The following is a 15,465-nucleotide window of genomic DNA, read 5'->3' as shown; positions in this document are numbered from 1 at the left end:
TTCAATGCCATGACAGAGGGTATCACGTCTGCTGTTTTGTTGAGCAGGAGTGTCAATGCCATGACAGAGGGTATCACGTCTGCTGTTTTGTTGAGCAGGAGTTTCAATGCCATGACAGAGGGTATCACGTCTGCTGTTTTGTTGAGCAGGAGTGTCAATGCCATGACAGAGGGTATCACGTCTGCTGTTTTGTTGAGCAGGAGTGTCAATGCCATGACAGAGGGTATCACGTCTGCTGTTTTGTTGAGCAGGAGTTTCAATGCCATGACAGAGGGTATCACGTCTGCTGTTTTGTTGAGCAGGAGTGTCAATGCCATGACAGAGGGTATCATGTCTGCTGTTTTGTTGAGCAGGAGTTTCAATGCCATGACAGAGGGTATCATGTCTGCTGTTTTGTTGAGCAGGAGTGTCAATGCCATGACAGAGGGTATCATGTCTGCTGTTTTGTTGAGCAGGAGTTTCAATGCCATGACAGAGGGTATCATGTCTGCTGTTTTGTTGAGCAGGAGTTTCAATGCCATGACAGAGGGTATCATGTCTGCTGTTTTGTTGAGCAGGAGTGTCAATGCCATGACAGAGGGTATCACGTCTGCTGCAGACACAGTTGTCGAGCTTATTTCTCCAGTCAGTTGTTCGAATGGAGCTAGGAGTGTGTTCATGGTTTCAATGAGTCCACTGGTTTGTACTGATTGTTACAGGTAACTCATAGTCGGCTGCGTACACACCAAGCACTCGTTTTTGTTCCAGCAGGCTCTCCATCATATAAAAAGTACTGTTCCATCTGGTGGAAACGTCTTTTCGTTTTCACTCCAAGCTGCTCCTCTGTTGCTTGCAAGCGGCTGTATGCTAGCTGTGTGTTTTAAAATGACCCACTAACTTCCTACCTGTTGCCACTGTGTCAGATATGCATGGCAAACTGGTGACCCCGCATTCTTCCAAAGCCTTTGTCATGCTACGTGATAATGCACGTAACACAGCGTGTACTTTGTTCTTGGGGATTTTCCAAGTTTCAAACATTGAAATGGCAGCAGCGGTATGAGAACCAGCACATTCTTTTTATTTTATTTAAAAAAAATTGTACCCCCTTTTTCTCCCCAATTTCGCAGTATCCAATTGTTAGTAATTACGATCTTGCCTCATCGCTACAACTCCCATATGGGCTCGGGAGAGACGAAGGTCGAAAGCCATGCGTCCTCTGAAACACAACCCAACCAAGCCGCACTGCTTCTTAACACAGCACGCATCCAACCCGGAAGCCAGCCGCACCAATGTGTCGGAGGAAACACTGCGCACCTGGCAACCTTAGTTAGCGTGCACTGCGCCCGGCCCGCCACAGGAGTCGCTGGTGCGCGATGAGACAAGGATATCCCTACCGGCCAAACCCTCCCTAACCCGGACGACGCTGGGCCAATTGTGCGTCGCCCCACGGACCTCCCGGTCGGCTGCGACAGAGCCTGGGAGCGAACCCAGAGTCTCTGGTGGCACAGCTAGCGCTGCAGTGCCCTAGACCACTGCGCCACCCGTGAGGCCAAGAACCAGCACATTCTTGAGCATGCAATACGGCTTACCGAGATATTGTGCATCCCTAATGACAACGATGCTGTTTTCACTTTGCTTCTTAATATAAATCCATTTAGTGTTCTATAGTTACACAATTAGTTGGTTTCTTACATCTGCAAACAGCTAGGTTGTCTTTTCTAAGCAAGTTGGGCAGCAGCGGTATGAGTCAGATGAAATGTAATTAGCTATACAGCCTGATAATATCAGTGATGGTGTAGAACTAAATCAGCATGTTGTTTGTGCAACAGTACCTTCTAAATCAAAGAGGATTATGCAAAGCATGAATATGTTACCTACATGAAGTACACTAAAAAGTATGTGGACACCCCTTCAAATTAGTGGATTCTGCTATTTCGGCCACAAACGTTGCTGACAGGTGTATAAAATTGAGCACACAGCCATGCAAACTCCAAAGACAGTTGAATGGACTTACTGAAGAGCTCAGTGATTTTAAACGCGGCACCGTCATAGGATGCCACTTTTCCAACAAGTCAGTTCGTCAAATTTCTTCCCTGCTGGAGCTGCATGGTCTACTGCAAGTGCTGTAATTGTGAAGTGGAAACATCTAACAGCTCAGCCGCGAATGGGTAGCCCACACAAGCTCACAGAACAGAACCACCGAGTGCTGAAGCGCATACCTCACTACCGAGTACCAAACTGCCCCTGGAAGCAACGCCAACACAAGAACTGTTCGTCTGGAGCTTCATGAAATGGTCTGGGGTTGTTTTTCATGGTTTGGGCCCCAATTTTAACACTACCGCATCCAATTACTTTTTAGACAATTCTGTGCTTCTAAATTTGTGGGAACAGTTTGGGGAAGGCCCTTTCCTGTTTCAGCATGACAATGCCCCCATGCACAAAGCCAGGTCCATGCAGAAATTATTTGTTGAGATCGTTGTGGAAGAACTTAACTGGCCTGCACAGAGCCCTGACCTCAACCCCATTGAACACCTTTGGGATGAATTGGAATGCAGACTGCTAGCCTAAAGGCCTTTTCGCCCAACATCAGTGCCTGACCTCACTAATGCTCTTGTGGCTGAATGGAAGCAATGTTCCAACATCTAGTGGAAAGCCTTCCCAGGAGAGTGGAGGCTGTTATAGCAGCAAAAAGGGGACCAACTCCATATTAATGCCTATGGTTTTTGAAATGACATGTTCAATGAGCAGGTGTCCACATACGTTTAGTCATGGAGTGTAGCTAAGAGAAAACATTCAATGTAGGTAAAGTTTATAGGGTCACCTAGGAAACATTTATCAACACTTTGGTTCCTACCCTGTCACAATAACTTCTCTCTGGCATTTTAATGAATGCAACACTGTATTCAAAGTGCCCACTTATATATATTTTTAACCTATATTTAACTAGGCAAGTCAGTTAAGAACAAATTCTTATTTACAATGACGGCCTAGGAGCAGTGGGTTAACTGCCTTGTTCAGGGGCAGAACAACAGGTTTTTACCTTGTCAGCTTTGGGATTCGACCTAGCAACCTTTCGGTTACTGGCCCAACACTAGCCACTAGGCTACCTGCTGCCCCTAACTACAGAATTAGAATAATCATTCTATTTCCATGATTCCAACAGTTTTGCTGTCAAAATCAGAATTGCAACATTTGGTTAAATATAAGGCCTAGATTGTTTATCCATATCGTGCAGCCCTATGTGGCAGGGTGAAAATCATCTCAATGAGTGCAGGAAATGCAGAAATTGATGAAAATGCGGAAAATTGTTTTGGGTTGAAGTCTAATTAAACAGTATAAAACAATCAGAATGGAGAAAGACTCATTGAAATCACTTAGAATGGATGTGTTGCCACCCAGGGATCACTCACTACTCATAAAGTACCTTAGGATCACTCACTACTCATAAAGTACCTTAGGATCACTCACTACTCATAAAGTACCTTAGGATCACTCACTACTCAAAGTTCCTTAGGATCACTCAGTACTCATAAAGTACCTTAGTGGGAGTCCACACAAACTCACTACTCATAAAGTACCTTAGGGTCACTCACTACTCATAAAGTACCTTAGGGTCACTCACTACTCATAAAGTACCTTGGGATCACTCACTACTCATAAAGTACCTTAGGATCACTCACTACTCATAAAGTACCTTAGGATCACTCACTACTCATAAAGTACCTTAGGATCACTCACTACCCATAAAGTACCTTAGGATCACTCACTACTCATAAAGTACCTTAGGATCACTCACTACTCATAAAGTACCTTAGGATCACTCACTACTCATAAAGTACCTTAGGATCACTCACTACTCATAAAGTACCTTAGGATCACTCACTACTCATAAAGTACCTTAGGATCACTCACTACTCATAAAGTACCTTAGTGGGAGTCCACACAAACTCACTACTCATAAAGTACCTTAGGATCACTCACTACTCATAAAGTACCTTAGGGTCACTCACTACTCATAAAGTACCTTAGTGGGAGTCCACACAAACTCACTACTCAAAGTACCTTAGGATCACTCACTACCCATAAAGTACCTTAGGATCACTCACTACTCATAAAGTACCTTAGGATCACTCACTACTCATAAAGTACCTTAGGATCACTCACTACCCATAAAGTACCTTAGGATCACTCACTACTCATAAAGTACCTTAGGATCACTCACTACTCATAAAGTACCTTAGGGTCACTCACTACTCATAAAGTACCTTAGGGTCACTCACTACTCATAAAGTACCTTAGGATCACTCACTACTCATAAAGTACCTTAGGATCACTCACTACTCATACAGTACCTTAGTGGGAGTCCACACAAACTCACTACTCATGAAGTACCTTAGGATCACTCACTACTCATAAAGTACCTTAGGATCACTCACTACCCATAAAGTACCTTAGGATCACTCACTACTCATAAAGTACCTTAGGATCACTCACTACTCATAAAGTACCTTAGTGGGAGTCCACACAAACTCACTACTCATAAAGTACCTTAGGATCACTCACTACTCATAAAGTACCTTAGGATCACTCACTACTCATAAAGTACCTTAGGATCACTCACTACCCATAAAGTACCTTAGGATCACTCACTACTCATAAAGTACCTTAGGATCACTCACTACTCATAAAGTACCTTAGGATCACTCACTACTCATAAAGTACCTTAGGATCACTCACTACTCATAAAGTACCTTAGGATCACTCACTACTCATAAAGTACCTTAGGATCACTCACTACTCATAAAGTACCTTAGGATCACTCACTACTCATAAAGTACCTTAGGATCACTCACTACCCATAAAGTACCTTAGGATCACTCACTACCCATAAAGTACCTTAGGATCACTCACTACTCATAAAGTACCTTAGGATCACTCACTACTCATAAAGTACCTTAGGATCAGTCACTACCCATAAATGTAGAACCTTTATTATTCAAAAACATTAAATACAGTCAAATAACGTCACACTGTCCAATAAAACATTTAAAAAAGCTGATATGATATTTTGGCCATATTGCCCTGCCTACACACACACACACACACACACACACAGAGCGCTGAAGGGATCAATAAATGAGGGGGTCTATACATTCATCAACTTCGAGACACCATAACTTGAGTGGTATAGGACATGAAAATTAGCACAATATTCATATTGATATTTGCACAGACATACGCACACAAACCATGACTAATGCTTCCCCCTTTCTTTCTCACTCTCACACACACACACACACACGTTAAAAGATATGGATGTGCGTGGTGGTGCTAGTTGAAGGGGAGAGTGTGTGGTGGGTCTCCGCCTGTCTCTAGAGCAGTGTTCTAGGTTTAAAAGTGCTTCTGGTCGACCTTGAATAAAAAATAACTTAGATTTTTTTGCAATTACCCTATGGAAGCATGTGGCTTATTTCAACTCCAGTATTCCCTACTCACTCACTCACTCACTCACTCACTCACACATTCTATGGAGTCACAGTGTACCGCTATAGATCTCTGTCCTACTGTGCTGCTACTGTTTGCTCGTATACACTTGTGTGTGTAGAGGGGGATCAGATTCCAGAGGGTCTGAATTCTTGAGAAAATACTTTCAATGCTTGACTAACTGCTCTCTCTTTCTCCCCTCTCTCTATTTCTCTCCCTCTCTCCATTTCTTTCTTGCTCTCTCTCCCTTTCTCTCTCTCTATTGCTGTCTCCCTATTTGTATTTCTCTCTCTCCCTCTCTCTATTTCTCTCTCCCTATTTCTATTTCTCTCTCCAGGACCCAGCTGGTATATTTGAACTAGTGGAGTTGGTGGGAAATGGAACCTACGGTCAGGTCTACAAGGTAAGACACACCCCTCACCACACACTCAACCTATCAGACAGGAGTGTGCCTGATGACTCCTCCCACATGAAAACAGGCAGGTCAGCTCTGTCACCTTCCCTTGAACTGTAACGAGTTGCCAATGAGAGGAGAGAGTTGATTACTTTTTGACATGTATTTTTTAAACTTCAGGGCACAGCCCAGAAACAACCCCTAGCCCCTAAACCCAGGCACTTGTCAGCTAGTATTTCATACCTATTCAATATACATTAAGGGTAAGGCAATTCCACAGTAACAGAATGACGCTGAGACTTCTATTCCTCACATTAAAATGTATGCCAAACAAAACACATTGATTTCAAAGTTAAACAAGCCATATGAAGAAAGACTACTTTGAACAATTTCCACAAAGTTTTACAAAAAAAACGAATGTACTCGAAGAGCAGTGCAGATGTAAAGTTTGGTAACAGAATGATTGTAAAATCACCCTGAGCTTTTAATGTGACCAAGTTTTCCAAAAACGGTTAAATATCTACTCAGAATTAAGATCACAAGATTTTCGCAGAAAGAATGGGGTGTCGGCTACGACATGACACCTTGAGTTAGAAAAACATATATTCAGTAAGGGAAGTGGATTAACACTCTGTAAAATAATGACGCAGCGAATAACATCATGGCTCCCTGAACTGTACAGAAATGCATCATTATGTATGTCATCCTGTCTATCCTGACTAGCAAAGGTAGAAAAATGTAATATCCTTTTTTGCATGTTTGGGTATTATTCACACACAAATAATTATTCTAATGAGCTTCACTGCAAAACATAGAAGTAAGTCTATGTTTCACAAGTGTGGGCATCACAGTATAGTTTAGTAAAGTACAGTAGAGTTCATTACAATACAGTACATTGTACTGTAGTGTACTGAACTATACTCTACTGACCTATACTGTACTCAAATCAAATCAAATCAAATTTATTTATATAGCCCTTCGTACATCAGCTGATATCTCAAAGTGCTGTACAGAAACCCAGCTTAAAACCCCAAACAGCAAGCAATGCAGGTGTAGAAGCACGGTGGCTAGGAAGAACTCCCTAGAAAGGCCAAAACCTAGGAAGAAACCTAGAGAGGAACCAGGCTATGTGGGGTGGCCAGTCCTCTTCTGGCTGTGCCGGGTGGAGATTATAACAAAACATGGTCAAGATGTTCAAATGTTCATAAATGACCAGCATGGTCGAATAATAATAAGGCAGAATAGTTGAAACTGGAGCAGCAGCACAGTCAGGTGGACTGGGGACAGCAAGGAGTCATCATGTCAGGTATTCCTGGGGCATGGTCCTAGGGCTCAGGTCCTCCGAGAGAGAGAAAGAAAGAGAGAATTAGAGAGAGCATATGTGGGATGGCCAGTCCTCTTCTGGCTGTGCCGGGTGGAGATTATAACAGAACATGGCCAAGATGTTCAAATGTTCATAAATGACCAGCATGGTCGAATAATAATAAGGCAGAACAGTTGAAACTGGAGCAGCAGCACAGCCAGGTGGACTGGGGACAGCAAGGAGTCATCATGTCAGGTAGTCCTGGGGCATGGTCCTGTACTCCTACTTTCTGTACTGTAAATCTACTGTACTCTTCTGTACTGGGGAGTGTGCTTTCCAAACTTGTGAAACAGACGTCTATGATTGGTTCAGATTTGAACTGACGAAATTCTATGGACGTCCGGTGTTGTTCGGTGCTCAGTGGGTGATTGGGCGGCAGTGCTTAATTTGAGCCAGATACTGCCGGAACAGGATCCGGTAACTTTGTTTTCGAACTGTTTAGTTACGGAATCTATTTGGCCAGATCCGGTATCTGTCATGAACATTTTATTTTAACTTTTTGCAATGTAAAACTTCAAATGAAAGAGATCAAAGTTCATTCGAGTTGTCTCTAAATTGTTAATTATTCTCTCCCCGTAATGTGAAAAAAGTTGATTTCTAGCTTATGATTTGAGCAACATTGCAACCTATGTTTGAGACCAACGTGTGGCCATGTGAGAAGCGCGTGTCTCTCAAAGAACGAGAATGACATTCACTTTCTATGATCTCTCTCTGCTCTGATAGACATCAGCTTGCAAGGCAAAGGGGGGCTATTTGAAGAATCTCAAATATAAAATATAGTTTGATTTCTTTAACACTTTTTTGGGTTACTACACGATTCCATAGGTGTTATTTCATAGTGTGATGTTTTCACTATTATTCTACAATGTAGAAAATAGTAAAAATAAAGAAAACATTGAATGAGTAGGTGTTCTAAAACTTTAGACCGGTAGTGTATATCATTTATCCAGGATTCTGGAGTCTTACGTCAGAATTAGATGTTCAATATTTCATAAACTGACTGAGGGCAAATCAATTCTGAAAAACTAAATATGTTGTTATTAGTTGGCAGCCCCCCCCCCCCCCCCCTCCCGCTGCTATCACAGCCTCCACTCGTCAGGGAAATCTTTCCACTAGATGTTGGAACATTGCTGCCAGGACTTGCTTCCATTCAACCATGAGCATTAGTGAGTTCGGGCACTAATGATGGGTGATTCCAATTCATCCCAAAGGTGTTCGATGGGGTTGAGGTCAGGCCTCTGTGCAGGCCAGTCAAGTTCTTCCACACCGATGTCGACATATCATTGCTGTATGGACCTTGCTTTGTGCATGGGGGCATTGTCATGCTGAAACAGGAAAGGGCCTTCCCCAAACTTTTGCCACAAAGTTGGAAACACAGAATTATCTAGAATGTCATTGTATGCTGTAGTGTTAACATTTATCTTCACTGGAACTAAGGGGCCTGAACCATAAAAAATAGCCCCAGACCATTATTCCTCCTCCACCAAACTTTACAGTTGGCACTATGCATTGGGCAGGTAGCATTCTCCTGGCGTCTGCCAAACCCAGATTCATCAGTTGGACTGCCAGATGGTGAAGTGAAAACGGCATTTCCACTGCTCCAATGGCGGTGAGCTTTACACCACTCCAACCGACGCTTGCCATTGCACATGGTGATCTTAGGCTTGTGTGCGACTGCTCGGCCATGGAAACCCATTTCATGAATCTCCTACGAACAGTTATTGTGCTAATGTTCCTTCCAGGGGCAGTTTGGAACTCGGTAGTGAGTGTTGCAACCAAGGACAGAAGATTTTTACGCGCTGTGAGCTTGTGTGGCCTACCACTTTGTGGCTGAGCCATTGTTGCTCCTAGACATTTTCCCTTCTCAACAGCACTTACAGTTGACCGGGGCAGCTCTAACAGGACAGAAATTTGACGAACTGACTTGTTGGAAAGGTGGTATTGAAGGTATGAAGGTGCCACGTTGAAAGTCACTGAGCTCTTCAGTAAGCCCGTTCTACTGCCAATGTTTGTCTATGGAAATTGCATGGCTGTGTGCTCGATTGTCAGCAACCAGTGTGACTGAAATAGCCATATCCCCTCATTTGAAGGCGTGTCCACATACTTTTGTATATATAGTGTAGCTAGGTATGTAAGTTAGGCTAACCAACTAACAAGCCTATTGAAAACACCAGGGGTTGGAGTTAGGGGTTGTTTTTGGATAAGGCTCAGGTTCATGTGTTTGCAGTGAACTCTCTCTGCCAGTGACTTGACAGGGGACTGTACAGGGAGTCAGGCAGCGATAGGTGGTTAGTGTGAAGATGTTGGCTTGTTTGTTTCCATGTTATCTAGCTTTTCACTAGAAGAGTGTTGTTTTGTAGGCCTCATAGCCCCTTCTATCTCTCTCTCTCTCTGACTGGCGTGTGGGTTCTTGTCAGTAAGGGAAGCAGGTAACCGTACTCAGGGGGGTCACGCACGCACGCACACACACACACACACACACACACACACACAGTAGGAAGGATGTTTGTATCTGTTTACCACTTCATTGTCATTCTATCAGATTCATTCTCTTATCTATTTCTATATCTATGTTTCTATTGTTTTATCTGTTCTACGCTGAGTGGACAAAACATTAGGAACACCCGCTCTTTCCATGACATGACATATACTGACCAGGTGAAAGCTATGATCCCTCACTTGTTAAAAACACTTCAATAAGTGTAGAGGAAGTGGAGGAAACGGATTAAAGAAAGATTTTAAAGCCTTGAGACGTAGATTGTGTATGTGTTCCATTGAAGGTGAATGAGCAAGACGAAAGCTAAGTGGCGTTGAACGGGGTAGGGTAGTAGGTGCCAGGCGCACCGGTTTGTGTGTCAAACTGAAACGCTGCTGTTTTTTTCACGCTCAACAGTTTCCTGTGTGTATCAAGAATGGCCCACCATCCAAAGGACACCCAGCCAACTTGACACAACTGTGGGAAGCATTGGGGTCAACATGGGCCACACTTTAGACACCTTGTAGAATCAATGTCCCGACAAATTGAGGCTGTTCTGAGGGCAAAAGGAGGTGCAACTAAATATTAGGAAGGTGTTCTTAATGTTTTGTAGACTCAGTGTATATTTCCATATCTATTGTTTTAACCACTTACATTTGTGGGATGTAGCCTATATGGATAGGGTTAAATTTAAATGTTTCTTACAGAATCCAAACATCACACTGTTGGATTTACTGTACTTTTCACCGCATTTGTTGATAACAAAATCTGAAAATACCCAGAATACATTACATAAGACCCCAAAAATGTACAAGGGTTTGAGTGAGAGGTCTAACTGGGGTCTTCAAGTGGCCTCACACCTCTCCAACGTTTGGAAAGTTCCTGAGTCATTTCAATGCACTTTTATGACTCAAAGAAGAGTCTTCAACTATAAGGTTCTCTTGGAGTTCTCCTAACTGTGCCGTTGAGGAACTAGAGCGAGCATACTTTTTAGTTGTTTTGTGTGGAACACAGTCCTGCATCTCCGGCCATCACACAATTACTGTTGTGTTAAAAACGGTCCATTTTTAAAATCACAATCTGGGTCAGGTGGGCATCATTCTATTGCCAAAATGGCTAATAGCTAAATGATAACATACAATCTTAGTGTTAGGCTTTCACTAAGCAGTTCAGAGACGCCAGATGGTCATTTTGGTGCACATGGGATGGAGTGATGAGGGCATTCAGATGGGTGGTCCACACCAAATGTTCTTCCCAATACAACAAACAGGCTCCTTGTGTTCAGGACAACCCAGGGTATAATGCCAGGTCATCCGTTACTGTTCCATATCAAGCATAGCGATCAATAGCGTTGACACTGTATTTTACACCAGTTTTATGATATGGACCTTTGGCTTGTATGACATCAAAACAGTCATCATCTTTCAATCTACATCGAGTCCTCTTAATTTAAAGCTCTCCCTCACTCGGACGTTATTATTTTTTGCAAAAACATTGCCCTATTAGCAGGAGGAATGGGGGCAACTTCTTGTCACGTGTGGTGCTCAAGTTCAGAGCAGCTGTCAGTCGAAACCCATACAGAGCTGTGAAGGGGAGACAGAGAGCTCTGATGTCACGTACAGCTTGTTACTGTACAGCCACTACGTTCCAATTTAGGAGCTTATCAGTGTCCAAATCTGCACATTTTTCACCCCGTATACGGTTACGAGTGTGAAGGGCTTCTCAGGATGTAGAGTTGTCATCCATCTGCTCCCACTGAACCATAAGCTACAAGCTTCCCAGGAAATTACACCTGATCTTGTGTTGTCTTCCTGTGTGTAATAGGCTTTCCGCATATCTGCCATTCCATTTCCGTTTCAGAGTGTGTTGTTTTCTGGCGTGCGTGTGCATGCTCGCGACCTCGCTTCACTGGTGTTGTGTAAGGGAGAGTGAGTCTGTATGCCCAGAGCATTTAGAACAGTCAGCTACAGAACTGGACCAAGCAGAGTCCTGTCTGTCTGTCTGTCTGTCTGTGTCTGTATGTCTGTGTCTGTGTCTGTCTGTCTGTCTCTGTGTTTGTCTGTGTCTGTGTCTGTGTGTCTGTGTCGGCCTGGTAGGGGAGAATGGAGTTGTGGGTCGTCAGCTGTCTCACAGCATGTCTGAACGAGATGAGAGAGAGCGAGAGAGGAGGGGGCAGAGAGGGGAAAGGATAGAACAGTCTGGTTCAGCTTCTCTGCCTGTCAAATACAGTCAGTGTGTCTGATGCAATACTGAGAAACATACTGTATTATCTGTGTGTGTTACAGCAGTGATGTGTGAGTTCTTCCACTCTACACAGACACATGCTGACTCAATCCTCATCTTATGTTACATCTTGCTGTTTTGGGTATTATTTAACTTCCCTACTGGAGCTACCTCTGCTACATTATGTGTACAAAACATTAAGAACACCTTCCTAATATTGACTTGCACTTCCTTTTGCCCTCAGAACAGCCTCAATTCGTTGGGGCATGGACTCTACAAGGTGTTGAAAGCATTCCACAGGGACTCTGGCCCATGTTGACTCTAATGCTTCCCACAGATGTGTCAATTCGGCTGGATGTCCTTTGGGTGGTGGACAGTTCTTGATACACACAGGAAACTGTTGAGTGTGAAAAACCCAGCACATTGCAGTTCTTTACACACTCAAACCGGGTGCACCTGGCACCTACTACCATACCCCATTCAAAGGCACTTAAATATTTTGTCTTGCCCATTCAACCTCAGATTGTGTATGCATTCAATGTCTCAATTGTCTCAAGGTTTAAAGATCCTTGTTTAACCAGTCTTCTCCCCTTCATCTACACTGATGTCACTTGTTAAATCAACAACACATCAAAAAGAGATCATAGACTGACCAGGTGAATCCAGGGGAAAGCTATGTCATGGAAATAGGTGTTCCTAATGATTTGTCCACTCTGTGTACAGATGGAGCCTTGTCAGTGGGCATCAGCAGCAGTCCTGTGTGTGCTGGCCTGCTGTCAATCAGCCATCTTGTTCAGGCTGAGAGCTGGGTGACAGTCTGTGGCTTTGGGACTAAAACACAAACCGGTTACATGATGGAACTGTTGGTAAAACTGCTTTATTTTAGATACTCATCTCTCTCTCTCTCTCTCTCTCTCTCTCTCCGTCTCTCTCTCTCTATGTCTCTCTATGTCTCTCTCTCTCCGTCTCTCTCTCTCCGTCTCTCTCTCTCCCTCTCTCTCTATGTCTCTCTCTCTCTCCGTCTCTCTCTCTCCCTCTCTCTCTCTCTATGTCTCTCTCTCTATGTCTCTCTCTCCCCCTCTCTCTCTCTCTCTCTCTCTCTCTCTCTCTCTCTCTCTCTCTCCCTCTCTATGTCTCTCTCTCTGTCTCTCTCTCCCCCTCTCTCTCTCTCTCTCTCTCTCTCTCTCTCTCCGTCTCTCTCTCTCCGTCTCTCTCTCTCCGTCTCTCTCTCTCCGTCTCTCTCTCTCCCTCTCTCTCTCTCTCTCTCTCTCTCTCTCTCTCCCTCTCTCTCCCCCTCTGTCTCTCTCTCCCCCTCTGTCTCTCTCTCCCCCTCTGTCTCTCTCTCCCCCTCTGTCTCTCTCTCCCCCTCTGTCTCTCTCTCCCCCTCTCTCTCTCTCTCTCTCCCCCTCTCTCTCTCTCTCTCTCTCCCCCTCTCTCTCTCTCTCTCTCTCCCCCTCTCTCTCTCTCTCCCCCCCTCTCTCTCTCTGTCTCTCTCTATGTCTCTGACTCTCAGGGTCGCCATGTCAAAACTGGCCAGCTTGCCGCTATCAAAGTTATGGACGTCACTGGCGTAAGTCACAGACGCACACAAAACCGGAAAAACACAAAACTCATTTGAGAAATCCCAAATCTTGTCGACTGTGTTTGTGTACCACTCTAAGGTGTGTGTGTGTGTTCCAGGATGAGGAGGAGGAGATTAAAGCAGAGATCAACATGTTGAAGAAGTACAGCCATCATCGGAACATTGCTACCTATTACGGTGCCTTCGTCAAGAAGAATCCTCCTGGCATCGACGACCAGCTATGGGTACGTATGCCTGTGTGAGTGAGTGCTGTTCAGTTTGGTGTGTGTTAATCTCTCTCTGTATGTCTCTCTGTCTCTGTAGTTGGTGATGGAGTTCTGTGGGGCAGGCTCGGTGACAGATCTGATTAAGAACACCAAGGGGAACTCTCTGAAGGAGGAGTGGACTGCCTACATCTGCCGAGAGATCCTCAGGGTAGAATTCAGTTCAATTCAAAGGGCTTTATTGGCATGGGAAACATGTTTTACGTTGCCAAAAGCAAGCACTAAAAAATGAACGGTAAACATTACACTCATGTTTCAAAGGAATAGAGACATTTCAAATGTCATATTATGTATATATACAGTGTTGTAACGATGTACAAAAGGGAAAATAAATCAACATAAATATTTCACCCAGTAGATATGGGAGTTTATCAAAATTGGATTTGTATTCTAATTATTTGTAGGTCTGTGTAATCTGAGGGAAATATGTGTCTCTAATATGGTCATACATTGGACAGGAGGTTAGGAAGTGCAGCTCAGTTTCCACCTCATTTTGTGGGCAGTGTGCACATAGCCTGTCTTCTCTCGAGAGCCAAGTCTGCCTACGGCGGCCTTTTTCAATAGCAAGGCTATGCTCACTGAGTCTATATGTAACGGATGTGAAACGGCTAGCTAGTTAGCGGTGGTGCCGTCGGTGACGTCACTTGCTCTGAGACCTTGAAGTAGTGGTTCCCCTTGCTCTGCAAGGGCCGCGGCTTTTGTGGAGCAATGTGTAACGATGCTTTGTGGGTGACTGTTGTTGATGTGTGCAGAGGGTCCCTGGTTCGCGCCCGGGTATGGGCGAGGGGACTGTCTAAAGTTATACTGTTACATGTACATAATCTAAGCTTTCCTTAATTTTTGTCACGGTGGTCAGGTATTCTGCCACTGTGTACTCTCTGTTAAGGGCCAAAAAGCATTCTAGTTTGCTTAGTTTTTTGTTAATTCTTGTGCCAACTAATTCTCTTTTGGTTTTCTCATGATTTGGTTGGGTGTAATTGTGTTGCTGTCCTGGGGCTCTGTGGGGTCTGTTTGTGTTTGTGAACAGAGCCCCGGGGCCAACTTTCTTAAGGGACTCTTCTCCATGTTCATCCCTCTATAGGTGATGGCTTTATCAAATCAAGTTTTTTGGTCACATACACATATTTAGCAGGTGTTTATTGCAGGTATAGCGAAATGCTTGTGTCCTAGCTCAACCAGTGCAGCAGTATCTAACAATTCACAACATTACACACTAATCTAAAATAATGGGATTATATATAAATATTAGATTGAGCAATGTCAGAGTGGCATTGACTGAAATACAGTAGAATATAATACATAATATATAATACATAATATAATATACTTATGAGATGAGTAAAGCAGCATGTAAACATTGTGTTCCATTATTAAAGTGGCCAGTGTTCCATTATTAAAGTGACTAGTGTTCCATTATTAAAGTGGCCAGTGTTCCATTATTAAAGTGGCCAGTGTTCCATTATTAAAGTGGCCAGTGTTCCATTATTAAAGTGGCCAGTGTTCCATTATTAAAGTGGCCAGTGTTCCATTATTAAAGTGGCCAGTGTTCCATTATTAAAGTGGCCAGTGTTCCATTATTAAAGTGGCCAGTGTTCCATTATTAAAGTGGCCAGTGTTCCATTATTAAAGTGGCCAGTGTTCCATTATTAAAGTGGCCAGTGTTCCATTATTAAAGTGGCCAGTGTTCCAATATTAAAGTGG

The 15,465-nt window shown here is 43.6% G+C and overlaps 1 protein-coding gene across 44 annotated transcripts in view; it reads left to right on the top strand.

The window, feature by feature from the left end:
• Positions 1-15,465, top strand: part of tnikb (TRAF2 and NCK interacting kinase b) — an 85,389-nt gene that overhangs the window by 28,326 nt on the left and 41,598 nt on the right. For all 44 annotated transcript variants that reach the window (XM_090199283.1, XM_090199275.1, XM_090199294.1 and 41 more), the window contains exons 2-5: positions 5,801-5,866; positions 13,433-13,489; positions 13,600-13,725; positions 13,805-13,915. In XM_090199283.1, coding sequence (XP_090055409.1) covers positions 5,801-5,866; positions 13,433-13,489; positions 13,600-13,725; positions 13,805-13,915 — 360 coding nt within the window. The remainder of the gene's footprint in view (positions 1-5,800; positions 5,867-13,432; positions 13,490-13,599; positions 13,726-13,804; positions 13,916-15,465) is intronic.

The sequence above is a fragment of the Oncorhynchus mykiss genome, chromosome 15, assembly GCF_057628025.1.
Source record: "Oncorhynchus mykiss isolate SJ-2025 chromosome 15, ASM5762802v1, whole genome shotgun sequence".
NCBI classification, from domain to species: domain Eukaryota; kingdom Metazoa; phylum Chordata; class Actinopteri; order Salmoniformes; family Salmonidae; genus Oncorhynchus; species Oncorhynchus mykiss.
The sequence above is the reverse complement of the archived record's forward strand: the minus strand, read 5'-3'. Positions and strand labels throughout refer to the sequence as shown.